General features: G+C 33.9%; 4 protein-coding genes across 6 annotated transcripts; 2 read left to right on the top strand and 2 right to left on the bottom strand.

Moving 5' to 3' along the window:
- The first annotated feature begins 722 nt into the window (after positions 1-722).
- On the top strand, positions 723-5,073 carry LOC120118998 (lysosomal Pro-X carboxypeptidase-like). Its single transcript, XM_039138910.1, has 10 exons — positions 723-1,226; positions 1,322-1,508; positions 1,644-1,777; positions 1,883-1,995; positions 2,096-2,219; positions 3,515-3,664; positions 3,777-3,932; positions 4,061-4,140; positions 4,217-4,266; positions 4,701-5,073. Exons 1-10 carry the CDS (start codon positions 822-824, stop codon positions 4,838-4,840), a joined length of 1,539 nt encoding a protein of 512 aa, XP_038994841.1. The 5' UTR covers positions 723-821; the 3' UTR covers positions 4,841-5,073.
- Positions 5,074-8,383: 3,310 nt separating this feature from the next.
- LOC120118997 (protein CROWDED NUCLEI 4-like) lies at positions 8,384-14,289 on the top strand. Its single transcript, XM_039138909.1, has 9 exons — positions 8,384-8,734; positions 9,703-9,912; positions 10,021-10,274; positions 10,768-11,038; positions 11,155-11,238; positions 11,328-12,961; positions 13,037-13,313; positions 13,675-13,738; positions 13,887-14,289. Exons 1-9 carry the CDS (start codon positions 8,546-8,548, stop codon positions 13,889-13,891), a joined length of 2,988 nt encoding a protein of 995 aa, XP_038994840.1. The 5' UTR covers positions 8,384-8,545; the 3' UTR covers positions 13,892-14,289.
- A 2,285-nt stretch (positions 14,290-16,574) lies between these two features.
- LOC120119084 (1-aminocyclopropane-1-carboxylate synthase 8-like) lies at positions 16,575-17,543 on the bottom strand. Its single transcript, XM_039138974.1, has one exon. It carries the CDS (start codon positions 17,541-17,543, stop codon positions 16,749-16,751), a length of 795 nt encoding a protein of 264 aa, XP_038994905.1. The 3' UTR covers positions 16,575-16,748.
- Positions 17,544-22,731: 5,188 nt separating this feature from the next.
- LOC120119000 (probable pectin methylesterase CGR2) lies at positions 22,732-25,911 on the bottom strand. Of its 3 annotated transcripts, none has more exons than XM_039138912.1 (8): positions 25,807-25,911; positions 25,527-25,656; positions 25,385-25,424; positions 25,242-25,271; positions 25,033-25,149; positions 24,171-24,545; positions 23,563-23,618; positions 22,732-23,101 (listed from the first exon to the last, which is right to left on the bottom strand). In XM_039138912.1, exons 2-8 carry the CDS (start codon positions 25,647-25,649, stop codon positions 22,949-22,951), a joined length of 894 nt encoding a protein of 297 aa, XP_038994843.1. In that variant the 5' UTR covers positions 25,650-25,656; positions 25,807-25,911; the 3' UTR covers positions 22,732-22,948. The 3 variants fall into 3 exon arrangements, with proteins under 3 accessions (XP_038994843.1, XP_038994842.1, XP_038994844.1); XM_039138911.1 differs by having other exon boundaries at positions 25,802-25,873; XM_039138913.1 differs by lacking the exon at positions 25,033-25,149 and having other exon boundaries at positions 25,802-25,872.

The raw sequence follows: 25,911 nt of genomic DNA, 5'->3' as shown, positions 1-25,911 counted from the left end.
AAATAGAAAATAAAATGAAAACTAAAAAAATATCTTTTTTTCATGCACTTGCAGCCTATTAAAGATGCCCTTATTATCAGGTCATATCATAGATAATTTTAGGCTTAATTATAAAATAGGATAAATTACACCAATCAATATTAAAGTTTATTATTTATCCTATTTCACTCACTATACTTTAAATCCGTTTAATTTCCTCACTAAACTTAAAATAATTAACATTTTTTGTCACTCAGCCATTAAATATTTAATAGCGTTAAAACGACATGTTTTAGGAAAATAAAATTTTCACAAAAATGACATCTTTTTGTATCTATAAAACAACTCATTTATACCGTTGTTTAGTGAGAAAACAGTTGAGTAACCAAAAATGCTAATTGTGTTAAGTTTAGTGAGAAAATTGAATGAATTTAAAGTACAATGAGTGAAATAGGAGAGAGAATAAAGTTTAGTGATGATTGATGTAATTTACCCTATTTAATAAATGCCCAAACTATTTCACGAATATGTGCTTAAACTATTTCACGAATATGTGCTTAAACTATTTTTAACCTATCTAAATATCTAATGTTATAAACGTTATCATTTTAGATGTTCAGATCATCGACGGTGTTAATTAACTCCATTAAGTGACACATTGATAATTTTATTATCAGTTCGGATCCATCTTGATTTGAAGATCCGATTATCGGATCCAAAGTCAATAAGATTCACAATGTAACCCGGGCTTTGAAATGGTTTACCTCCGAGTCTGATATCCCCAACGACCACACTAAACAGTTGACTGCTCGGGATCATCCGCGAAATCTCGCTCCCCGAAAATGGCAAGTTCCACAGTGTCTTTCCTCCTCGTCCTTCTCTTCATCACCGCCGTCCTTTTGCAATCCTCTTCATCATCCCCCACTTCACAGCCGTCCGATATCTTCCCTTCCAACAAACCCCCGCGCTTTCTGGGCAAACATTCACGCCCAATTAAACCTAACAACCAACAATACCGTTATGAAACCCGGTTCTTCTCCCAACCGCTGGACCACTTCAGCTTCTTGGATCTCCCTACGTTCCAACAGCGTTACCTTATCAGCACCGAACATTGGGTAGGCCCATCCCGGTCCGGTCCAATCTTCCTCTACTGTGGCAACGAAGGTGACATCGAATGGTTCGCCGTCAACACCGGTTTTGTCTGGGACATCGCACCGCGCTTCGGTGCCATGATTCTATTCCCAGAGGTACGTTGATATGTTAAATTTTTTACTCACTTTCCTTTTTTCGAAGGCCGTTTTTGGTTGAAAATAAGTAAATGTGATGTTAATGGAATGGACAGCATCGGTATTATGGGGAGTCAATGCCGTTTAGAAGTAGAGAAGAGGCTTATAGAAATGCCACTACTCTTTCTTATCTCACAGCCGAGCAAGCGCTTGCTGATTTCGCACTCCTCATTACTGATCTGAAGCAGAATTTGTCCGCCGAAGGGTGTCCGGTTGTTTTATTTGGCGGTTCCTATGGAGGAAGTATGCCCATCATTTATTAATTCTTTATTTGTTTTCCAAATGAAACAATTAATTTGTTCTAAGGAGTAGGATGTATATGAGATGGTAGAATTTGATTTGTGGAATGGGTTTTGATTCATGTCACTATTGAAACAGTGTTAGCGGCATGGATGAGGCTCAAGTATCCTCATATTGCTGTTGGGGCGCTTGCTTCATCAGCTCCGATTCTTCAGTTTGAAGACATTGTGCCACCAGAAACATTTTATAATATCGTTTCCAATTCATTCAAGGTTTTATTACATAGATGTTCTAATTTAGTTTTGTTTTTGTTTGTAGTGAAGTATATTTGAAAGCTGTTAACTTTTTCCTTATTTTATTCTTCTTTCAATATATAGCGGGAAAGTAGTAGCTGCTTTGACACTATTAAAAGGTCATGGAATGCACTGGCATCCGAGGGTCAGAAGGAGGATGGCCTTCGGCAATTGTCTAAAACTTTTCGCTTTTGTCGGTAAGGACAATGGCAGAAATTTGTATACCTGCATGATGCTCTGATTGATTTTGGTATGATGTAGAATTTTTTTAGTGATATAATTTGAAGCTCTTGGCAGGGAACTAACGAGCGTCCAAGCCCTAACAGACTGGTTGGATTCTGCTTATAGTTATTTGGCAATGGTTAATTACCCATATCCTTCAAATTTTTTAATGCCTTTGCCAGGACATCCTATAAAAGAGGTTAGTTGAGATTGTTATGACTTGAAACTTATATTGAGGCTATAGCATACCATTTATACCCTAACTATATGCAAGATGGATTTAAGCATGTAGGGTAACAAAGCTACTTCCTGAACTACTCTTCCATCCTCCTCCTATGATGTTATAGTGCCACCGTTCTATGATGTTGTACCAATCGGAACATTAATTTTTGGTGAAATAAAAAAATAGAGAAGAAATCGGTCAAAGGTTGAGTTATAATTATTACATTTAGGGGTGTGTATTCGTTCTAGTTGAGTAAAAAAATTCGAGTTAGTCGAGTTGACGAGTCCTATTTTGTAACTCAAACTTTATTTGAAACTTTTTCGAGTAGAATTTATGAAAATTGAGTCGAATTGTTCGAGTTTTTGTTTAAATTTAATTGCAAATATTTATAATGTTATGGTTCTAAATTAAACGGCTTTCTATAACCATGTACGATATACATATATATTTCTTCATTTTTTTCTTAGTGATATACATATATCACACATAGTTGAGGGACTCAACTCGAACTTGAAGTCAATCCACTAATTATTAAAAATTTTGAGTTATTCAAGTCCTATTTTATAACTCACACTTTATTTGAAATTTTTTTGAGTCGAGTTTGTGAAATTACAAGTCAAGTGAATTAGAGCTTTTTAGCTTCGAATCGAGCCGAAAAATTTGGTCTTTTCCGAATTGATTTGAGTTTTGCTCACCCCTAATTACGTTGCATATGCACTATCATTTTTCTGTTTGTTAATTGCTGTTCTGAATAAACTTCAAGAAAGTGTATGTTAGTGTTACAGTGGTTCACATCTCTTGTAACTGTGTTTTACTGCAATTTTATGATTCTTGAATATGTGCTATTTGTAATGCAAGCTTTACATATGTAGTAAACACCTTACTGTTGTGGATGACTTTGATTTCATAGCTGTATGTAAATTTATTGAAGGTGATGAGAAAAGTTAAAGAGATAAAGATTAGTAGTTAATTTTGATTCATTAACCATGAATACAGGTTTCACTGCTGTTAGTATTTAATATTTTTGATATGGATTGTTTTATAGTAGAAATGTTTGTGTTTTTATGTGAGAATGCTACTTTCTTGTTAGGATCTCACAAATAAAGGAACTCTTGGCAATTCAAGCTTTATGTACACTTGTTGCAATGTTTTCCTTCATTTTTGTTATGGAACTTGTTGCATAGTGTTGCTGTTATTTTTGGAACTTTGTTTTCTTGTGTGATCCAGCTGTTGTCTAACATCTTACTTTAATACATATAATCATATTGTAGTTATGCAGAAAGATTGATGGTTCTCCTGACGGTTCTAGTATTCTGGAGCTTATATTCAATGGAGTAAGCGTGTATTACAATTATACTGGCGAGGTTGAATGTTTTAAACTTGATGATGATCCTCATGGCATGGATGGGTGGAACTGGCAGGTCTTGGAATCATATTACTTTTTACTTCTAAACCAGTTCTATAAATCTCCAAAACATTATATAATTATGCATTATTACTGAATGTTTTTGTCATTTCTGGCTCTTGGCTTAGGCGTGCACTGAGATGGTTATGCCAATGTCTAGTGATCGAAATACTAGCATGTTTCCAGCATATGACTGGGATTACTCTGCTTTCCGAGAAGGGTGCAGGATGGATTTCCAGGTGATACCAAGGCCTAGATGGATAACTACTGAATTTGGTGGACATGTAAGAGAATAATATGTTACTATACGTTGGCTAGTTCCTTCAGTTTGCATCCTTTTCTGCACTGCCTTGAATGAAAGCTAATATGTTGATGTGAAGAATGATGAATAAGCCTTTGTGTTTATATGAAGGATATCGAGCATGTATTGAAATTCTTTGGAAGCAACATCATATTCTCAAATGGTCTATTGGATCCTTGGAGTGGTGGCAGGTGAATTCCACAGATTGGTTATTATCGATGTTTTAATCATCTAGTTTCTGATGAATGCTCATATTATTGTTTGCAGTGTTTTGAAGAATATATCTGAAACTATTGTTGCTCTTGTTACGGAAGAAGGTAATGCTTTCTGAAGTGATCTTTTACTTCATTTTTTAATGAGCATAATAAATATAGAGTGAGTAATGAGTTTTTCCAAGTTTTTCTATATATGAAAGACCATACCCTTGCCTGAATATATGCCGGAGATGAGTGCTGGACCCGTGTATTTTAGGGAAAGTGAAGAGTCTCAGAAACATAGATTACCTGCAAATTCATGAACTCTTGAGTTATAACACTTAATGCTGTTATGTAGAATTCAGTTAACAACATAAACTGATGAAGTTTGCAACTGATTAACTTCGGTAAAACCGGTATGATTCAAGTATTCAAACATCACTTAGTAATGCTGTTATGTAGAATTCAGTTAACAACATAAACTGATGTAGTTTGCAACTGATTAACTTCAGTAAAACCAGTATGATTCAAGTATTCAAACACTTGCAATGTTTCAGGCGCCCATCACATCGACTTGCGGTCCTCCACTAAGGAGGACCCCGATTGGTTGGTTGAACAGAGGGAAACTGAGATGAAGGTGATCCAAGGTTGGCTGGATGAGTATCATAAGAAAATGAAAGCAACCTCCTACATGTAGATAAAGGTTGTGTAAATATATAATCTAGGTTGTGCACTTGTGGTTGCCATCTTTTGGCCTTAGGCATTGCCAAAATAAGCTTATTATAGTTTGGCTTTTTTTCTTTGCTTATTCCCCCACACGACCACGCTCATGAAATGGATGCACTCACTTTAGGGGAAAACTGATGCTTTGTTAGAGCCATGAAATGTATGTTGGATTGTTTGCAGCAATGGTATTACTTCTTTTGTTAAGGCATGTAAGCCATTCGGTTGGTGTACTTTAGGGCTCCAAGTCCTAGAAATAAATATTTCAGAATATGGATCTTTAACTTTTGTATCATTTTTTTCTCTGAAAGATGATTAACTATTATTAAATAAACATAGATTTTTTTTTTTTGAAAAATATTTGAGAGGTGAAGAGAAAAATTAAGATTGTCTTCATTAGAAAGTTAAATTCTATAAATTTATATATAATAATATTTTAACAAGTTGTTGAATATTAAATATATCTTTAATTATTATTTTTTGTTTAAAAGAGTTATGTTGTTGAGCAAGCACATTTAATTGGTTGGTTAAGTTGCTCATCTTTGTTCTCTTATATTTTCTTAGGTCATTGTTTTTAGACCCAATAGGAGTAGGTCTGTAAATGAATTGAACGAACACAAACAATAGTATATTTATGTTCGTTCATTTAACTTTAATCGAACAAATGAACGAACACAGACAATTAAATGAACAAAATTTCTTGTTCGTGTTTGTTCATTAAGGAATATAGTTTGTTTGAATTCATTCATGTTCATTTGTGACAAATGATAAACAAACACAAACAAATGAATGTAAACGAACACAAACGAACGAACATACAATTAATTGGGTTTATATTTTAGAAGAGTTTTTTTTCCTTTTCAAATAATTGAAGGGTTTATATTTTATTTAATTGATTTGTGTATTTTTTATTTGGTTTTTAAAATATTAATGGGTTTAATGTTAAAATTTATTAGGTTTTCATATTTTAAACGGGTATAGAGATTAGACTGAATATAAACGAACGAACATAAACGAATTGCTTACCAAACACTCATGAACGCAAATGAACAAACAAACCCTTTGTTTGTGTTCGTTCATTTAATTAAACGAATGTAAAGTCTTGTTCATTCCGTTCGTTTAACAAATAAACGAATTTTTCTCCCCTCTTCCCCTCCTCTATAGATAGGATTATGATTATATTTAGAATTTGATGAAAAAAAAAAAAAGAAGGTTTTGTTGTTGTTTTTCTATCAAATAACTGTCACTAATACTATATCATAATTTTTGTTCTTTTATATGGTGCTTGTAACTCAGATAGGCAGCATTTGTCAAGCCGTCATGGCTTTAATTTATTTTTATGTCAAAATTGATAGTACTTATCATTATTCTCGATAATGATGTTCATTTTCATCTATTTTTCTTTAGAAATTATATCGTTTATATGACAAATTTTTTAATGTTGTTAATTATGACATTAAATTTTTATTTTCGTCTTAATTATATCACTGAGTTGTTAAACCGTTAATAGTCAGATAAAAAAGATATCATTTTGGTGAGGTGTCTACATTGGCAGCCAACAGCCACGTCATCGTGCTATTAATTATTTAATGGTTTAGTCATATAATTGAAACAAAAATCAATGTTCAGTGTTATAATTGACAAAATTAAGAGTTCAATAGTATAAATGATATTACGCCAAAAGCTTGGCTGTAACTGATGTAGTTTGCCTTTTTTTAATATATTTTAATTTTGTTCAGTTATACATATATAACTTTGATTTTAATTTGATTTAATTATATAAAATTTAAAAATAAATACAATTATTTATTTTTTATCAAATAAATATAATTATTTACATATACCAAAATTAAATAAAAACAAAATTTATGTATATAGTTGAATAAAACTAAAATTCATGTATAACATTATACATTTGACGAGGATTTATGCATAATTTTAGTATTTATTTTTATAAAAAATATAATTTAATGTAAAAAATATAATAAAATATGAAATTAAGTGTGTATAAAAAATTAATTGGTTTAGTAGAACGAGGAGCGAAGTTTATAAATAATTTTAGAATTTAAATTTTAAAATTGTGAATGAAATAAATTGTATTAGATGAAATACTTTTATAATAATAATTTTTTATTATATTTAATTTAAATTAATTCACTAATGAATTAGATAAAAGTAATTACCAAAAAAAAAAACAAAGTGGGTTGTAAACCAAGCTGAAATATTGCTTTATCTTTGAACGTTATCTAAAGAAATTTTAAAAGAATATACGTGATACACATTATTTTTTATGGCTTAATGTCAAAAAAAGTGCTCAAAGTATACCTTTTGTGTTAAATAAGTCTTACATTTTTTTGGCTTATCCGAGTGCCTAATGTTACAAACGTTAGCACTTTAGGTCTCAAGCTGTCAATGGCATTGGTCTTTCCTGTTAAGTGACATGTGTCACAATCTGATAATTTTAAAATATATATATATGAAATTAAAAAATAAGATTATATATTTTTTAAAAAGAAAACACATAAATTTTGAAATAATCCCTAAACTTTAAAAACCTTCATTTCAACCCTTAATCCACACCGAATGCAACCCTTTGCCGTCGAAGAAGATCCACTCGACCTCCCCTCCCCCTGGCGACCAAAACCCCTATGACATCGTGACCGGTTGACCACCGATCGACGATAAATTGACATTTTAAATCCCGTGATCCTTAGGAAGAAAATCGCGATCCCACAAGATTTCGATGGTGAATCGGCAACAACTATGTCGACATATAACTAGGATGATGACTAGGACTTCTTCGGAGGCGATGGTCGTGGCCGGAGAGGATGACGACGGTGGATTAAGGTTAGGATTTGGGATGTTTTATAATATAAGAAAAGTTAGGGTTTCTTTTTATAAATATAATAATATTTTTAATTTTTAAAAAATAAATTTTAAAATTATCAGGTTATGACACGTGTCAATTAACAAGGGAAACTAATGTCGTTGATGACCTGGACACCTAAAGTGCTAAAATTTGTGAAGTTAGGCATCCGGATGAGCAAAAAAAATGTAGACACTTATTTGACACAAAATGTATATAGTTTGGGTACTTATTTGGGCATTAAGCCTATTTTTATTAATTTTAAAAGAAAATACAATGTTAGATATATATTGATATTAAGTTGTTAGACGTATCATTTTGTGGAAGGATTTTCTACTTCATTTTTTATCAGATTTCAGAAACGTATTTTAGTTTCCAATTTAAAATTGAGCAGATCAAACGTGACTAAAGATAAAGATTTGATTGTAACAGCCACGAAATCCACCCATTAATTAACTTAACTTTTTAAAATAAAATAATAATTTAATATAGCTGACGTGGAACGTTGACCGCCATTATTTCTATTCACTTCTCATCTTTTTTTCCCGCACAATGGCGGCCTAAATCTGGCAATACGACACCGCTTTTATTTCACCCACAGTAGAAAGGTCATTCTCTTTGTGATTTCCTCTATGAAGAACAAAACCCGACTCAGGGGGTGTCACTCGGTAGCTCACTCACTGTTACTTTGATTCTTTGATATTGTTATCTTTTTTCAGAAGAGGAAACGAAAAAAAAGTTGAAGAATCTGATGAAAACCAGCTAAAGTCATACGGAAATCTAGGGTTTCGATAAGGTGATCGGGCTTGGAAGATGGCGAGTCCGTTCACGCAAGGTACTAGTAGGGCGTTGTCAATTACTCCGGGATCTCGGATTTTGAAGAGTCCTCTCGGTGAAGAAACGATCTGGAAGCGGCTCAAGGAAGCTGGATTCGATGAAGCATCCATCAAGAAGAGAGATAAAGCTGCTCTAATTGCTTATATTGCAAAGCTTGAAGCAGAGGTTTGCTTCAAATCTTTAAACTGATACTCTCAAATTATTTTCACGATTGTGTTCATTTTTAAGGCTTTGTTTGGCTTTTGGTGCAATAGGTAAAAGTAAAATTTTGAACGCTTAAATTGTGAACTCTGAAGGTAGATGCTAGAAAACAACAACGTGTCCAGTTTGTGTTCTAAATCTTCAAATGAAAATGATATATGTAAGCTTAGATGGAAAATGTTGGTAGTGGATCTGATCTTTAACAGATTTCTGCATAAATTTGAAGTAATTTAGCATTCTGTATAGGAATTTGTTTTTAATATTTTTGACAATGTGATCTATGGGGTTACTTTTCAATGTTGAACTACCAAATTAAGTCTTGGACATTGTTTCTGGTTAGAACTACTGTGTTTCGCTTAAATGCCAATTTAGTGGCATTCTATGTGTTTTCATTGCATGATCTTTGATGGAACAAAGTTGATTATTTACTTATCTGTTTGTACTTTTTTAATTATGTGTTGTTTCACTTGAGGTGGTACCCATTTGGCGGTGGACATTAGGGGCATCCAAATGACACCATTAAATTGAGGTGTAGGTTTATAAGAGCTTTTAGGAGCATTTATTATTTTTTTGGCGGCTTCTTTTATTTGTTTCATTGTTTTTGGTCAGCTTTTCTTGGCTTCTGCGTCATTACATTGGGATTGAGTACTTTTTATCTGGGCATTTTTCCTTTGTGTTTTCGCTTGTTAGTTCCAATGAATGGCACATTAGTAAGCTGTGATCTTTACCTAGTTTTATGTGAAACCGACTGCTTTGCACAAAGGATAAGAGTCTCGAGTGATGGCAGTCTTGGTTTATAGCATATTTCGATACTTGCATTGTTCACATGTTGCTCATAAATTCATGTTGTAAATCTTCATTTATTATCTGCTTTTCGTCGCATAGCTACTATTACTAGCATATTTACAATATTTATTTATTCTTGTATGTAGCTCTCTGACCACCAACACAACATGGACCTTCTTACATTGGAAAGAAAGGAGTTAGCTTCCCAGTATGAACAAATTAAAGCTTCTGCTGAAGTAAGTGAGCTAATGCATAAACGTGATCAAGCTGCACATATATCTGCTCTTGCAGAAGCAAAGAAGCGTGAGGATGGTTTGAAGAGAGCTTTAGGAGTTGAGAAAGAATGCCTAGCAAGCGTATGGTTATTATTTGGAGCCTCTCTCTTTCTTGTAGTTATTTTCCCTTTTTACTATTCTTTCAGCATTTTTATATGTTTCTTTGGACTTTGTTATTGGATTTTATAGATTGAAAAGGCTTTACATGAGATGCGTGCAGAGTCTGCTGAAACTAAGGTTGCAGCTGAAAGTAGATTAGATGAAGCACGTTCTATGATTGAGGATGCTGGTAAAAAATTTGCAGAAGCTGAGGCAAAGTTTCATGCTGCAAAATCTTTACAGGCAGAAGCTACCCTTATCCAGCGTGATGCTAAGAGAAAGATCCAACAAGTTGAAGCACATGAAGATGACTTTAGTAGACGTACTGTATTGTTAAAAAACGAGTATGTCATATGCATTGTGTTTTCTTTCTTCATGTTGTGGTACCGTGACCGTCATTTTCTTTTTTTACCGTTTCTCTGTTTTTCCCCATTGGTTTGCAGTTGACATGCTTTTATTTCCCGGGGGAATTTTGCGCTCTATATATAGTCTTTATTCATACAATGTAGTATTTGCTTTGCTGGATCGCTATGAATTAGGTCTTGTAATGAAAAGTTTCTGTAAATAAGAATCCACAACATGATTGCATAGTAATCTTTTTAATCTGTTTATATGAGAGAAACATGATTGAATCGCCTATTGCTGAAAGTGAACAAGTAAATACTAATTAGCTGGGTCAGTGTGGTTTTCTGCGGATACATGCATGCTTTGTTACATTTATACAGTTTGCTGATGATAATAAAATTCAGACAATAGTTTTTACCATGATTTCAGATTTATAAATTTGAATAAAATTTTTGGTTCAGTGAGTGTTAATTATTTGGTCCTATGTTTTAGTTCTGATGCAAAAGAGAGGGAGATCACCCGCGAAAGGAAATCGCTGAGTGAGAGGCAGAAGATTGTACAGCAAGAACATGAAAGACTGCTTGATGGACAAGCTTCCCTGAATCAAAGAGAGGAGTATATTCTCAGTAGAACTCAAGAACTAAATCGACTTGGAAAGGAGTTGCAGGCTTCAAAAGTGGACATTGAAAAGGAACAAAGAGCTTTGAAGGATGAGAAATCCAACATTGAGTTAACTTTAGTTTCTCTATCAAAAAGAGAGGAGGTTGCATATTTCATTTGCCCATAACAGTTTCTGTTGTGGAGTGCTGTTTCATGTGAATTTGTTGCTTTAACCTCATTGAAAGTTGCCATAATTCAGTGCCTCTCTTGTGCATGCAGGCCATTATGGAGCGTGAAGCTTTGCTTAGCAAGAAAGAGAAAGAGCTCCTTGTTTCTCAAGAGAAACTTGCAAACAAGGAATCTGTGAGTTACTTTGTTGAACACTCTTTAGTATGTTCACTTTATTTCTGTTTCATTTATGGGAAATTTATTCTTTTCACTGAATGATGCAGGCTGAATTTCGCAAGGTTATTGCTAGTCATGAAAATGCATTGAGAACCAGAAAATCTGAGTTTGAGAGCGAGCTTGAGCTCAAGCGCCAAATGGTGGAAGATGAGATTGAAATGAAGAGACGGGCATGGGAGTTGAAGGAGATGGATATAAGTCACAAGGAAGATCAAATTTGTGGAAGAGAACATGATCTTGATGTTCGATTGAGGATAATAGCAGAGAAGGAGAAGGAAGTGGCTGAGAAGTCAAATCTGATAGATTTGAGAGGAAAAGATTTGAGTGATTTTGAAAAGGAACTTGAGTTGAAGAAAGCCCTTTTAGAAGAAGAAAAGGAAGAGATCGGTAAAACGAAAGTAGAGCTTCAGGAGTCGCTGCTGTTATTGGAAGATAAAAGAAACCAGGTTGATCGTACAAAGGAGAAACTAGAAGCCCTGAGAAGTGATACACATGAATTATCAATTTTAGAATTAAAACTGAAGGAAGAACTTGATATGGTTAGGGCTAAAAAATTGGAGCTGATGGCTGATGTTGATAAGTTGGAAGTAGAGAAGGCAAAATTTGAAACAGAGTGGGATTCGATTGATGAAAAAAGAGAAGAGTTGCGAAAGGAAGCAGCACGCATTTGTGAGGAGAGAGAAGCAATTTCTAAGTTCCTCAAGGATGAGCGTGATAGATTGAGAAGGGAGGGCGATATGATGCGAGAGCAGCATAACAAGGATGTTGAATCATTGAATCGTGAGAGAGAGGACTTCATGAAAAAGATGGTGACTGAGCATTCTGATTGGTTCAACAAGATTCAAGAAGAGCGTGCTGATTTCTTGTTAGGAATTGAAACCCAAAAGAGGGAGCTGGAAAATAATATTGAGAAAAGCCGTGAAGAATTGGAAAGTTCTTTCAAGGAAAGAGAGGAAGCATTTGAGCGAGAAAAGAAAAATCAACTTGATCATATTAATGCTCTAAAGGAAATAACGGAGGAGGAGTTGGAACAAGCTACTTCAGAAAGGAGAAGGCTTGATGCTGAGCGGTTAGAAATCAAGTTGGATCGTGAGCGAAGGGAACATGAATGGGCTGAATTGAACAAGTCTATTGAGCAGCTTAAGGTGCAAAGACACAAATTGAAGCTACAAAGGGAATTATTGCATGCCGATAGAGAAGAGATACATGTTGAGATTGAAGAGCTAAAAAAGTTGGGGGACTTGAAAGCTGCTTTGGATAATATGACAGTGGCTCAAATGCAGCGCTCTATTGTTGAGCTTAGTCAGCAGAAAGCATCTGGAAGAAGGAATCTGAAGCAGCAAGCTGTCGTGCAAAATGTTGAATCTGGTTCGGATAAAAATAAAGTTGTTGCTCTGAATGGCAATGGATTCAACTCGCCAATGTCAAAACCATATAGTACTCCTAGCTCATCCCGTTTCTCTTGGATCAAGTGCTGCAGTGATTTGATATTCAAACATACCCCTGACAAGGCTCAAATGAAGCCTGAAGAGAGAGCTTTAATATCTGATTCTGACCATGAAGATGGATGTTTGAGATTAGCTGGAAGGAAAAGAAAAGCTGACAACATACCTACAAATGGCACTAAAAATAGTAGGCAAAAGAAAGATGCTTCTGTGACTGCAAAGGATTGTACTCTCTGGTATCTACTTCTCTACTTAATTGATTTTTTCTTAGCATGTTCTCTTTACAACGTCATTTGTTATTTTTTTTTCAGCGCAAATTCCATTGAACCAAATACAGTGCTGGATCAGCCTGCATTGATGTTGTCATACAAGCAAAGACAAGGAGGGTCTAATGAGTCCAATGTGTTAAATGTTGATAGAATAGTTGATATTTCTGAAGTAGTCCATGTAAAAAAAACTGTAGATGCTTTTTCCAATCTTGGAAATATTCATGGAAGTGATACAGGAGACAATGGTAAATCCAAAGAAGCATTTTTGGTGCAAAAAGCACGTATGGGGAATGTTTCTGAAGTTACCAAGCCCTCTCAGGTAATTTCTGGTTGTACTTGTCTGCAAGTTTCTTGCCAGCTTATTAGTATCAGCAGTCTACTAGACTCTTATTTACAATATGAATTCTTTGCTTCCTTTTGTCTTACCGATGTCACATCTCCATTTGTTAACAGTAGCATTTCCTGTTTTTGAGCAAGTTAATGTTTTTTTCTCATACTAGTAGGTATACAAACAAGTTGACAACTTCCATCTTCTAGGAACTGTTCCACTGCATTTTCTCAGAGCAAAATTGCCCATCTTATTGCTGTCCATGTTTAGTTTGATATAGGCTTCATAACTCGGTTTCCTAGTCAGACTTTTTTCTGTATCCCTAAGGTTTATGCGATTTTTGATTCTGTAGCAAAAGGAAGACAAATCAGGAGAAGATGAACAGAAATTTGTAGATGACGCAGCTGTCAAACCAGGTGAGAAAACCGAATTGAGGGCGGTGCTGAAACAGTTGTTGTAGCAGTATAATTTCTTTTTTAGCTTCTAAATTCGATTGATGTTTGAACTATGATGAATCATTGAATTTGAAACAACCTTCTAATTACTCCTTTTGGCATATTGCAGGATAGAAGTGACTAGTATATAATCGGGAAGGGATCAATTTGTGTTGTAGCAACCGAAGCTAGCAAACCATTTTGATCAACTAATTCGTAAATAAAAAAAGAAAAAGAAAAAAGGAACATGTAAATGCTTGTCCATCCTCTTTTCTTTTGGTGGTGGTTTCTTTAGTGTTACATTTCTTGGTGTATGTGTAGTAGTGGTGACAGGTATTGGTTGAGAGTGGATTGTGATGGTTTGATGGGGTGATAATTGGTGTGGTGTTTGAAATTGTTGGGATGTATTCATGCTTTGGTTTACTCCCCCAATGTAGTGTGGGGTTTGTTTTAGTTAACCCTCAAACTTTGAACTGTTGCTGTTAGTACTATTATTGTCATCATTATTGTTATAGGGTTGATCATGTTGTCTTGTTTTTGCATTAATCTTTTATGCTGAAAACAGAAAAACTTAAGGTGATTGCTCGCTTGAGAGTGTGTTTGAGGAATTTAGCTGATCAAAATCTCACATAAATAAGTATGAAGGTAACAAATCCAAGACTTAATATTAATTAAGATTAAACTATATTATTTGTTAGTGTATCAGGTTTGATTGATAAATATGTTATAAAATAAAAATATATTTTTTAAAATATTATCTTATTTGTATTTTTATATTATTGAAGTTACTTATATGTTTTTTTTATGAATTCAATGATATTTATGTTATATATTTTTATATATTTATTTTTGAAATAATTAGTTTGAACTTATTAAATTTCATTAGTTTAAAAGATTTTGAAGATTTTATAATTACGAATTCTTGTACGGATATATGCATGTGTGAATACTTAAAAATAATAATATTTCATAAGAAAGCACGAACTAATTTATCTCAGTGATTAAAAGGAATAGTTGTAGTTCTCAGAGGTTATGGGTTTGAGCATTATTGATTGTAGTAGGGTCAGGGCCGGCCTTGGGCATAGGCCAGGGGGCAACCGCCTAGGGTCCCAAATTTGGAGGGGCCTATTTTTTAAAATTATTTTTAAGTTTAATAATTAAAAAATATTTTTAAACATACTTTTTTATTTTAAATACTTGAAAATATGGTAACTTAGTGGGTCCTAATAATTAAAAAATATTTTTAAACATCATTTTTTGTTTAAAAAACTCAAAGATATAGTAATTTAGTGGGGCCCCATTTTAATGATGGAGAAATCTAAGTATGGGCCCCTACTTGTCTTCTTGTCATCACCTTTTGGCCTAGGACCCTTAAAATGTCAGGACCGGGCCTGAGTAGGGTGATTAAGCGTTGACATTTAATTGAACGTTCATTGTCAAATGATTGAGAGTATTTAGAACATATATTATATCTACTATAATCATCTAAACTATTAGAAAAGTTTTTTTAAAACTATTAAAAAAAGTATTTATTAAAAAAAATATTTTCTATATTATATTTAATAATTAAAAAAATAATTGGTGGACCAAGGCTCCCCTTGCCCCCATCTTGGTTCCGCCCGAGTATTGATAATGAATACTTTATTATCGACATTAAATTTAGCTATTGGATTTTTTTTATAGAATATACAACATCGATACTTGAAATTCAATATTGACGTCGTTCATTCATTATCGATAATGAGTAGTATCAGTGTTACATGCGTAGAAATACATAATATTACATCATTTTGTTTTAAAACATAACTAAAATACTCCCAAACACGTTCGTCTATATCAAATCGAATTAAATGCAACTTATTTGAGCGCTTCACTAATAATAAAAATGATCACGAAAACATACTCATTGCAACAAATTTATCATTAGAACATGCTTAGGTTCTTAACATGCAATTGTGTTGTCTAGAGTTGGTTAATATGCTCGATTTACTTCTAAAAGTGTAAGAATATGCCTAAGTGTTTCTCCCATGTACATGTAGTTACTTGCCGGAGTTGGTATTAATTGGTCGGAGTTACCTTACGCAACCATACTTCCTGATAACAGATTCTTTTGTTAAGTATTGAAAACATAATATGGTTAATATTAGGCTCGATTTGCTTCTAAAAGTGTAAGAATATGCCCAAGTGTTTCTCCCATGTGAATCTTTCTAGCTAGTCTATTCTCTAAGCTTTTTTTTTTCTTTTCTTCTTTTCCTCAAGTAGTCGACAACAAAATCTCCAAGCTTTTGCCTATCTTAAAGGTGACAAAAACAAACGAAAACAACCATTTTTTATCACTGCAAACCGCGTAAACTCTCAACCTTTCTTTAAGCACTAATTAAACCCTAGAAAAGTTCACTTCATGTATTTCTTACAAGCAACTCTTGGTTCCAAACTTTACGTAGTTGGTGACGACTTCCGAGACAAAACAAAATCAGTTTTAGGATAAATTATTTTATAGTTTCGGCTCACCATGTCATCTATGATTCTAGTGAATCACATTCATCAATTTTAAAATAATTGTTCAGTCTTTATTTAAACGTAAGAAAGTGGTGAACATTTATTTAGAAAAAAAATGAGATAGAAAAATATTGTTGATTGAGATCATAGATGATGTGGTGAGCCGGATCCTTTTAATAATTTTTTCAGTTTTAGCTTTAATTCGCATCTAAATCTCCACAATCTTATACTTTTGGTTGGAAAATGTAATACGCGTGCGTAAAAGAATGAACTAAAAGATAAAGTTTTTTATAATTATATATATGTAATTTATGATCATCCATGTTTGTAACGTGAAAACCTAAATACACTGCATGCAAATCCCACACGGACTGAGTGCAGTTTCTCTCTTTGCCTACAAATTAAGAAATAACTTAAAGAATCGTTATATAATTTCAATGTGAACTATCGACAATGTGTTCACACTAGCTAAAAATTTATGGCTTAAATAGCTTCATCGTTCGTCTTGTTCCCGGTCATGGACGGATCGGAACGACAGCCGGGAAATCCATTTCTCGATATGGGACTCTTTTCTTAAGTTTCTCAACTCTTGGTGGCTCTTGTTTTTACTGTTAGTCTTTGAATTAACGAAGGGTTTTAGCCTTTGCATGGCGAGTTTCAGGGTATCTTCCGACATGTTAGCGAAGCAGACTCGGAACCAACCCGGTTCACTGCAATGGCACGAAGAACCGGGAGAAATGTTCAGTTTGACATCGTAAACTATTCTTTCCCACAGCTCCATTTCGGCTTCGAATGTGTTGGTGCTCAAAAGGTGCCTCATATCGACCCAACAGAACAGCCCGGCATTGCTGTCTAAGCAGCCGATGCCGGCTTTTTCGAGGCCGGAAACCAACTTCCTCTGTCTCTTTTGAAGCCTCTTCCGGTTTTTGGCAGTGTAATAGTTCCTGAATTTCTTGTCGGATAACATGACCGAGAGAAGATACTGGGTTTGTGACGAAACTAGGCCAAAACTGGACATTTTTGTGGCGGCGGATACAACAGTGGGATCGTTGGAGTAAATTGCCCCAACTCGAAAACCAGAGAGACCCAGATCCTTGGAAAGACTATAAACAATATGAACTCTATCCCAGACCTTGGTTTTCTCGAGGTTTCTGTCTTTCAAAACTTCCATTATACTTACGAAGCCTGGGGAGCTAAAAACAGTTCCCGAGTATATCTCGTCGCTTATTAAATGAATTTCTTTGTCAGTAATAAATTTGATGAGAAGGTCCAGTTCGGCTCTTTTCATGGTTGTGCCCAATGGATTTGAAGGGTTGGAGATTAAGATCCCTTTCACCCTTAGGTTCTGTTTTCCTGCATGCTGATAAGCTTCTTCAATGGCGGATGCAGTGATTTGAAAATGGTTGGAGCTTGTACAGTGGATTGGTACAATCTCAACACCAGTTCTCCACTTGAGATCTCTATCAAATCTGTGGATTATACATCATTTATTAGAACGTGTTTGATTTTATGTAGAAAATCAAGCACTTTTTTTTTTTCGTTGTTAGTAATTATATTTATAACATACCCCGGGTAATATGGTGTAGGAAGAAGAAAAGCGTCGCGTTGTTCGGCGAGGCAAAACATGAGCGTTTCATTGGAGGAAGTTGCACCGGCGGTGAGTACTATGTGATTGGGATCAAAACTTACTTTGGTTCCTCTGATTTCAGCCATGAAATCAACCAAGGCCTGTCGATAATACAAGATCATTTCATGACAGTTTTTTATGTTATGAAATGATAGATTGTTTTTGTGAGATTTTTAAGCCTACCTTTTTGAATTCAGGAAGGCCATGATAATCCTGGAAAAGAGCAAGCTCTCTGAAAATGGATTTCCCATCTCTCTTGCACCCAACAGCGTCTGGATTTTTGGCCAGCCATGACTCGAGAATATCAAATGAGAGCTGCAAAAATAAACCCCCCAAAAAAACTTGAAAAATTGCATCTTTAACAGTTACAAGCTAATACATAAGAAAGGCGAATCCATTTTCTGGGGTTTTGATGGTTACCTGATTCTCTGCAAGACCCATTTGAATGATTCCCTGAGGGTTATCGAGTTGATGGTAAGGGTTTTTCTCGTATTCCTGCCATCCTAGGAAGTAAGAAGAATCTTGACCATGAGAGTTGCACGTGGCTTTTCTTGACAACAACCCCATTTTCTCTTCACAAAAAGAAGCAAATGATAGCTTTGAGTTTGTTGTTGAAAATACAGAAAATTTCCTTCGATTGCTGTTGTTAATGGCGATCGATATTTGGCCTGCCCATTGGGTATATATATATATAAGTCTAAAGTAAATTTAAAATATTTCAGAAATATTTATTAAATTAGAAAACTAAAAGTCAATGCTGACTTGGGAGATCTATATGTTCCCTTTCCCGTCTTCCCAGCCAACCCAATGTCGGCCACTTTGATTAATCTCCCTCACTAACCAACTTTACTTTTATTTTTTTTAATAATCTTTAAGAAAATTTTTATTTATATCAACTAGGGTCGGTTCAAGTGATAAATATCTTTATATTGTGGAAACAGGTATTTAGTTTAAGTCTTTATACATGTAGAAAATCTCTATTAAAAGACTCATTCATTAAAATCAGATATGTGATTTGGATCGATCTAAATTAACGAATACTTACTTTTATTTTTTTTATAACGTATTTTGATCATAAATTGAAGACATTAACCACATGGACGGTGGAGATTGGTACTACAAATCTATGTTCCTCAATGATAAAGCTAAATAAATAGAAGGGATAGGCGTAGATTCGTTGGATTTGATTACAACATATTTTCGTAATATTTACAATTAAATTATCACATAAATAGTTAAAATTTAATACAACAAAAAATGTATTAAATATAGTGAAGAAAACGTTTTATAAGAAAGATAATATCATTACGTTTTTTTAAACACTGATATTTTTTCAACAAAAATAAAACATTGATATTTAATTTGTTAGTCAATTAATTTATGTGTGCGATACGGGTTGATCTGCATTAATCAAGACAAAACTTAAAACCGGAAAGCCAACTAAAAAATTAAACCTTAAAATTCTATGATGAAAATATATCTATTCAAAAATAATTTTTAACCTTTTATTATTGAACGATCATCCCGTAGTATCTATGGTGATCGAACTCAAATCATCAAAAAAATAATAATAATTCTTTTATCATGGAGGCCATTCGATTTGTGTCTAACGAAGTAAATATATAAATTATTATAGACCGAAGCAGGGGATAGTTATTCGTTTCAGTATATTATTTGTTTTGCTGTAAATGAAACCGACATTATACCCTTGACAAGTTGTACAAAGGTAAAATCAAATTTTGTCTTATCATGTCTTGCCGATCGTTCCTTTGAAATTCGATTTACAATCAGTGTTTCTCCCTTTCCATGTTAGGACTTCAAATTCTGCTTTTAGTTATCTGAGTGATGAAAGATAATAGGGTAAATTACATGTTTAGTACCTTAATTATTTTTTGTCTCATCTCGGTCACCTAACTATTATTTTTTTCAAAATCATACTTAACATTACATTTTGATTTTATTTTAATCATTTGTCGTTAAAAAGTAATAAAATTGTTGATGTGACGTTTAAAAACTCCAATGATGACATTATCGTTGATTTTTTAACTGTAGGTGACCGAAATAAAATAAAAAATGTTGGGTATGATTTTGAAACAAAAAATAATCCCATGACTAAAATGGAACAAAAGTGATAGTTTGGACATAGTTTAAGAAGGACCATGTGGGGTGTTGGAGTACACTCGCATTTTCATATATTTATATAGTTTATGTATTCTTTTTATTTTTTCTATTGATGTTCTAATTTTATACCTAAAATTTTTAATATAAAATTTTAAATTTGTATCCCTGATATAAATTCTAGTATAAATTTGTGTCTGTTCTAATGGTTTTGAAGAAGGCCACATGGTTTTGTTGTAGGAGAAGGGTTATTAGGGCATGCCGGCATGTGAAAGTGAAAACCCTAGCTTGCATGTCCCCACTAGGAGCCATCAACAAGTGGCAGCAAGACCCCATTTCTAATTTTCTATACATAAAGAATGTAGTTCCCGACTGGAAGGCACCAGAGGTGAACCCTAATTGGCTAGCCAAATGGTAAGTCTAAAGCCTTCCATCGGTGAGACGGTGACAAGTAACATGACTTTGCGTTTTAGTCAATGGACCAATCGCACCATTTGTGTAACCTTTTCCACAATAACGTAGGCCCCTCTCCAATCCCCCATGAGTCATACCTTTGTGTCTTCTTTAGGACAATGATGCCTTGACGTAGGTAAAAATCCAATATTGAAATAGTTAAACAACAACATAACACGTATACAATTATCAACCGGACAAATATCATAAAGGTAATGATAAAAAAAACCCATTTTGATTAAAGTCTTGGAATGGAAGAAAGACAATAGTTTTTCTAAAGGAAATAAGGAATACAAGTCGTGGAAACATTGAACTACGTAAAATTTTCAAAGATGGGATGTTGGACTTTTTCGTGTGTGATTGAAGGGATATGGATTTTTAGGATGTTTGTAGGAATTCTAGGTCAAATTTGCATGGAGATTTATGTATAAATAGATTAACTTGATATTAGGTATTGTTGTATTCAAATTCGTTTTCTTGAAGCTTAAAAGTGGCTTGGACGGTTCTTATCCAAATTGGTTCCAAAATTTACGAAAATCTTGGTGTTCAAGCGATGTGATGGTTATGTTTTCCTGGGCCAAATTAACTTTACGAGTACGGAGTATATGGAACTGTGTAATTCAAATGAAGTGTTATTATCGCTATAAGATTTAGATTTGATAAATTTTGTGTGTAGAATGTACGTGCGTTATCAATGATTAAAGGTTTTTTGAATAAATAATTCATTATAAATTTATAATCACCACGTACCACTTTAAAATAAACAAAAGGAAAAATAGAACTTAAATCTAGCTAAAATCTTGATCCATTATATCAAATTAGACAAACCTGAAATTGAAGTTAGGTTTCGTATAGGCCATGGACCCAGTACGAATGAAGAGAGTCGATGTGTAGTAATTATAAATCCAAGTGGGTCGAGATGTTTGTAGAATGTGATCATGGAGTGTACCTTAGTCTCATACATTAGAGGGGTCTCTGAGTAGCAGTGAGCCTGTTCTTTTATTAATAATTTGGGCGAAGTGGTTTCATATGAAAACAATGACAGGCAGGGCAGGCGGTTTGCCCCGCTTGATCGGTCCATAGAGATTCGATTGTCTCCGCCCTGGCTTGAAAGTGATTGTTTGATTTTGTTACCCCACTATCGAATCCATGCTATTAGACGTAAAATTTTATTTTATATTATGGATGAACTTGAACTTATAAAATTTTAGGGACAAATTTAAACTTATAAAATTTTAAGGGAGTGAAAGTAAACATTCAATAAAAATATATTAAAAAATCTAAAATATATGATAATTTAAACCTTGCCTAGATACATCCTTGCATGCTATGCCTCAAATGAAATCACCTCGTGGAGATTAGACGTTGCTGTTCCAAATACACATTATGATGGGGATTTCTTCTTCTTCATTATTATTTGTTTCTTGATTACTTATCATATTATTGAGACTGTTACATTATCGTATTTGATTGACTTGATTAGAATAAAAAAACTTACTGATTAATTGATGAAATATTAGGTTATTTAAAGAAATGTTATTGTCCTTGTTAGGGGTGTTTAATGAGTTGAACGGCTTGTAAGTTGTTTAAACTCGGCTCGATTAACGGTAGATTCGAGTTGACTTGACTCAGACCTTAACGAGTCGAATAAAGTCTAACTTGACTTGATAAGTTCGCCAACAGTTCGTTAACTTTTTCTTATAATTTTAAAATAGTTATGTAAAAAAAGTATTCTGATAAAAAAATGTAATTGATAATTACTAATTTGCTAATACATCATAAGTAAGATGCTAAATTATTAATTAATAATTAGAACTAATTTATTAATTTTCTAATAAACAATAAGAAATATACTAAATTATTAATTTACTAAAATTTACATATATTTAAAAAATAATATAACCATCAACAAGTCAAGCAAAATTTTATCGAGACTAACAAGCAACAAGTCAAGCTGAGCAACAATTTTTTAAATGAATACGAGTCGAACACTACTTAACTTACGATCGCTCGATAAGTACCCCTAGTCCTGGTAGAGTTTATTTTCTTTTAACAAGTTTACTGTACAATGAAACCAGCGGGTGGAACTTGCATTATCAGAAGAGAAAATTACAAGTAATACAGCTAGGGAGGAATGTACAATAATTTAATTTATAACATCTCTAACTTTGGTATATGAAATTTTGATTATTTTCTAAAAATTACCAGTCTGCAACTATAAACTCTACTAATGGTAAGCTAGATCGATTTCCAGATTCAGAAAACTAAAAGTAAATAATGCATGTGAAACAAATAAGTGTTATTTTCCCAATCAATTGAATTAATAAATATGAAACCTGTAATGTTTGGGGAACTAACACCAGTGATATCAACATCTCTTCACCAAATTTAGTGTATACACGTAATCTGGGAGCAGATGATATCTTTTACTTCACCTTCAAAGCATGACAAAACGTAAGTAATGAAAATTTGACCTTGATGAATTTCTCTCTGTATCAGTGATATGGTTTTAGGTGGAACACTTGACAAGCTGGTAGGAATGAACTCTTTGATGCAGCCTGCTCAAACTTCTTAGTCACAGCTTCATTTCCTTGTAAACTAATTTGGTCGAAAAATCGAACCCACCAAGTGGAACTCCGCATTTTAGCCTTCACATACAGGGCATATATGTTACTCATAAGGTCAACAAGGCACATTAATGTTAGAGTTTGGTGAAATAATTCAGAAACAAGGACCACGGCAGGAACAGGTGGAAAAACCATATGAACTACAACCAAACCTTTTTGATATCCTACTCGGATTAAACTTCAAATTTTGTTCCCGGTTGATAATTTTTTAAAGATATAAACCGAAACCCGATCTTTTTCTCTTTCTAGCTGAATATTTTAGACTACTTAAAGTTCCAACTATTTGAAATAAAATCTCATCAATACTTTATTTTGTAATTGAAAGTCTCAACAATCGACATGAATATGATAATATCCAACAAATTTGATCTTGATTCATTCCCTGAAACAATAATGCTAAGTGACATTTTGATGAATGTTAAAAGATAGAATAAGGCTTATTTCAATTAAGAATCCCATTGTTATAAGTAGTAGGGACTTACTGGCCGCCCAAATTTGGATAATTCTGCCACTTCAGCCTTCTGATGACCAGGGGAACCTGATCAACAAAATGAAAGCAATTAAAATTCGAATATACCAAAAGAAAGGATCAAATATGTTAAGGGGTCAAAGCTCTGCCTCTGATGGATCTCCGAACTTGATTAAGAAAACCAAGAGACAATGTACAATATCCATCTAAAAATTTCTGACAGCTGCAACTATAACTTCTAGGAAAGTTTCTAAATGGTATAACTTCTCTGGACTGGTAATTAAGTGCTACTATAATGAAGAATTGTCTAGCATCTACCTAGTTATAATAATTCATATACATTTAGTGCCGACAGGTGTAGGTGTCTGGATGGTGTAACAAGTCATGGAAGAAAAGGAAAGATCAAAAAGTTTCAACATATGAACTTTTCTTGGAAGGCCATGGAGATTACTCATGCAGTGTTACAGAGACAGATGTCAGTATGTGACTATAACTTCCCCAGAGACAATTTTCATTTACAAAACAGTTATTTCATGAGCAAATATATGTGGGTATAAGCATTTTCACTTCCTGAGTAACTCTTAATTTTAAAATTTATAAGTAACTCGAAAGAGGATTTACCTGCAAAAATAACAAGACCATCAGAGGCAAGCCTTGCGAACTCAGGCAGAGTTTTGTTCAGATATTTTGGAGACAAGTAATCAATAGCATCTGACACAATAACAATAGAAAAAGACTTTGACCTATACGGAAGAGGGAACTTGATATCTGCCACACGTACAATGCCTTTTCCCACAAGACTCTTGCAATCTGCTTCAACATCCTCTATGTCATATGGTTCCACACCCCAGGCTTCAGTTCCCTCTTCTTTCAAAAGTTTGGAGACCACCAAACAGGTATCAGGGCCCATATGCAAAACCTTGTGCATGTTGTCACCATATGCCTTCTTCAAAAATGGTATTGCCTTCTGAACTTCTAATGTGCATGTATAGTCGCCTACAAAGGTAACAAAAAATTCATTGATTTTTGGACTGTAACACTCGTTGAAAATATACCCTTATCCAGAGCAAGGGGCAATTTGATTATAACCAAACTTCAAATGGTCCAGTTATCACAGAACACTCATACCATATTTGACTAATGTCACTACCACCAATAAATGATAATCCATATAATTCCTCGGGCCATAATTAAATGGAATGGAGGGGACTAATTTTTGGATCCTACCTTATCTTTCAACTTTCCTTCCTCCAAAAAGACTGAAGGAGAGGATCATGACACTAGGTAATAGATTATTCTATGGAATAAGAATCAAAGGAAAGAAAGCCCCATAACAATGAAATGCAGGAGCAAGGCCTCTAAGATCATTTTCCCCCAAAACACTCTCCAATGAATCTAAAAAAAAAACAGAACTTATATATATGCTTTAAGAAACACATGTCCATTGAATCTTAACTGAATTTTATTTAACAGGTGAACTCGCCTTCGCTTGTTGTACAACTAACTGTCAAACATGTCCAAATCCACTCTCCGGAACTTAGCATTAGTGAATCCGATAGATATTCAAGTAGCTCGAGAGAGTCGTCATCAATACAGAATACTCACGAAAATCAAATGAAAAACAGTAACTTGACAAGTTAATTTCATTGTGAACATCAAATCCGATGAGGAAGAAAGTAAAACATAACTCACCTTGGAGCCTACTAACAACTCGGGATTTACCTGTATCCACCCAAAATGAACATTGTGGTCAATTAGCTGAGCCAATGAAATTAGAATATTGAACAACAAAACAAGTAAGCCAAAACAAGAAACTTCACTAATGTGAAGAATACCCGAGCCACTATAGACGTAGCCAATAAGAAGGATAGCTCCCTGGAAGTTGATTTTTCAATAACAAAAAATTGAGGATAAATTATTAGATCAATTATTATTTTTAAATAAATAAATAAAAAAGAAGGAATGAGATAGATGTACCACAATGAAAAGACCAATAGATAAAATGGGAGAAGATCGGGATTTAGATTGTAAGGCACCAGCGAAGGGGAAGTTTCCGCTGTCGACAAAGCGGCGCGTGGTACTTACTTGCCTTCTTGACATGTTATTCCTGTATCGAGAAAATAACAGATTCAAACAGAATGTGAACCTTTTTCATTGAAACAAAAAAAAATCATCGCCAAACAAACAAAACGAGAAATGAAAAGCAGATCCAAATCATAAGAAAGCTTTCGAATGTAAGATAAAATGGAAAATTCACCTTAGAGGAGAGAAATGAGAAAATTGGATTTTGGATCTTAGATCTGTGGAAGAAGAAATAGTAAAAGAAGACACCCTTCTAGTGCGAACACTATTCTCAGTTTGG

Source organism: Hibiscus syriacus, unplaced genomic scaffold (assembly GCF_006381635.1).
Source record: "Hibiscus syriacus cultivar Baekdansim isolate YM2019G1 unplaced genomic scaffold, ASM638163v2 tig00110330_pilon, whole genome shotgun sequence".
Classification (NCBI taxonomy): domain Eukaryota; kingdom Viridiplantae; phylum Streptophyta; class Magnoliopsida; order Malvales; family Malvaceae; genus Hibiscus; species Hibiscus syriacus.
Note: the sequence above shows the minus strand (reverse complement) of the source record. Positions and strands in the feature narration are given on the sequence as shown.

Bases quoted from the DNA above. Each gene is read 5' to 3' on its own strand.
- LOC120119000 (XM_039138912.1), bottom strand. From the start codon at position 25,649: ATGTCAAGAAGGCAAGTAAGTACCACGCGCCGCTTTGTCGACAGCGGA. The intron at 25,272-25,384 runs GTATTCTTCACA...GGGTGGATACAG, and splicing joins CTACGTCTATAGTGGCTCGG to GTAAATCCCGAGTTGTTAGT. The intron at 25,150-25,241 runs GTGAGTTATGTT...GATTTTCGTGAG, and splicing joins AGTTGTTAGTAGGCTCCAAG to TATTCTGTATTGATGACGAC.
- LOC120118998 (XM_039138910.1), top strand. From the start codon at position 822: ATGGCAAGTTCCACAGTGTCTTTCCTCCTCGTCCTTCTCTTCATCACC. The intron at 4,141-4,216 runs GTGAATTCCACA...TATTGTTTGCAG, and splicing joins GATCCTTGGAGTGGTGGCAG to TGTTTTGAAGAATATATCTG. The intron at 4,267-4,700 runs GTAATGCTTTCT...GCAATGTTTCAG, and splicing joins TGCTCTTGTTACGGAAGAAG to GCGCCCATCACATCGACTTG.
- LOC120118997 (XM_039138909.1), top strand. From the start codon at position 8,546: ATGGCGAGTCCGTTCACGCAAGGTACTAGTAGGGCGTTGTCAATTACT. The intron at 9,913-10,020 runs GTATGGTTATTA...TGGATTTTATAG, and splicing joins AGAAAGAATGCCTAGCAAGC to ATTGAAAAGGCTTTACATGA. The intron at 13,314-13,674 runs GTAATTTCTGGT...TTGATTCTGTAG, and splicing joins AAGTTACCAAGCCCTCTCAG to CAAAAGGAAGACAAATCAGG.
- LOC120119084 (XM_039138974.1), bottom strand. From the start codon at position 17,543: ATGAAAAGAGCCGAACTGGACCTTCTCATCAAATTTATTACTGACAAA.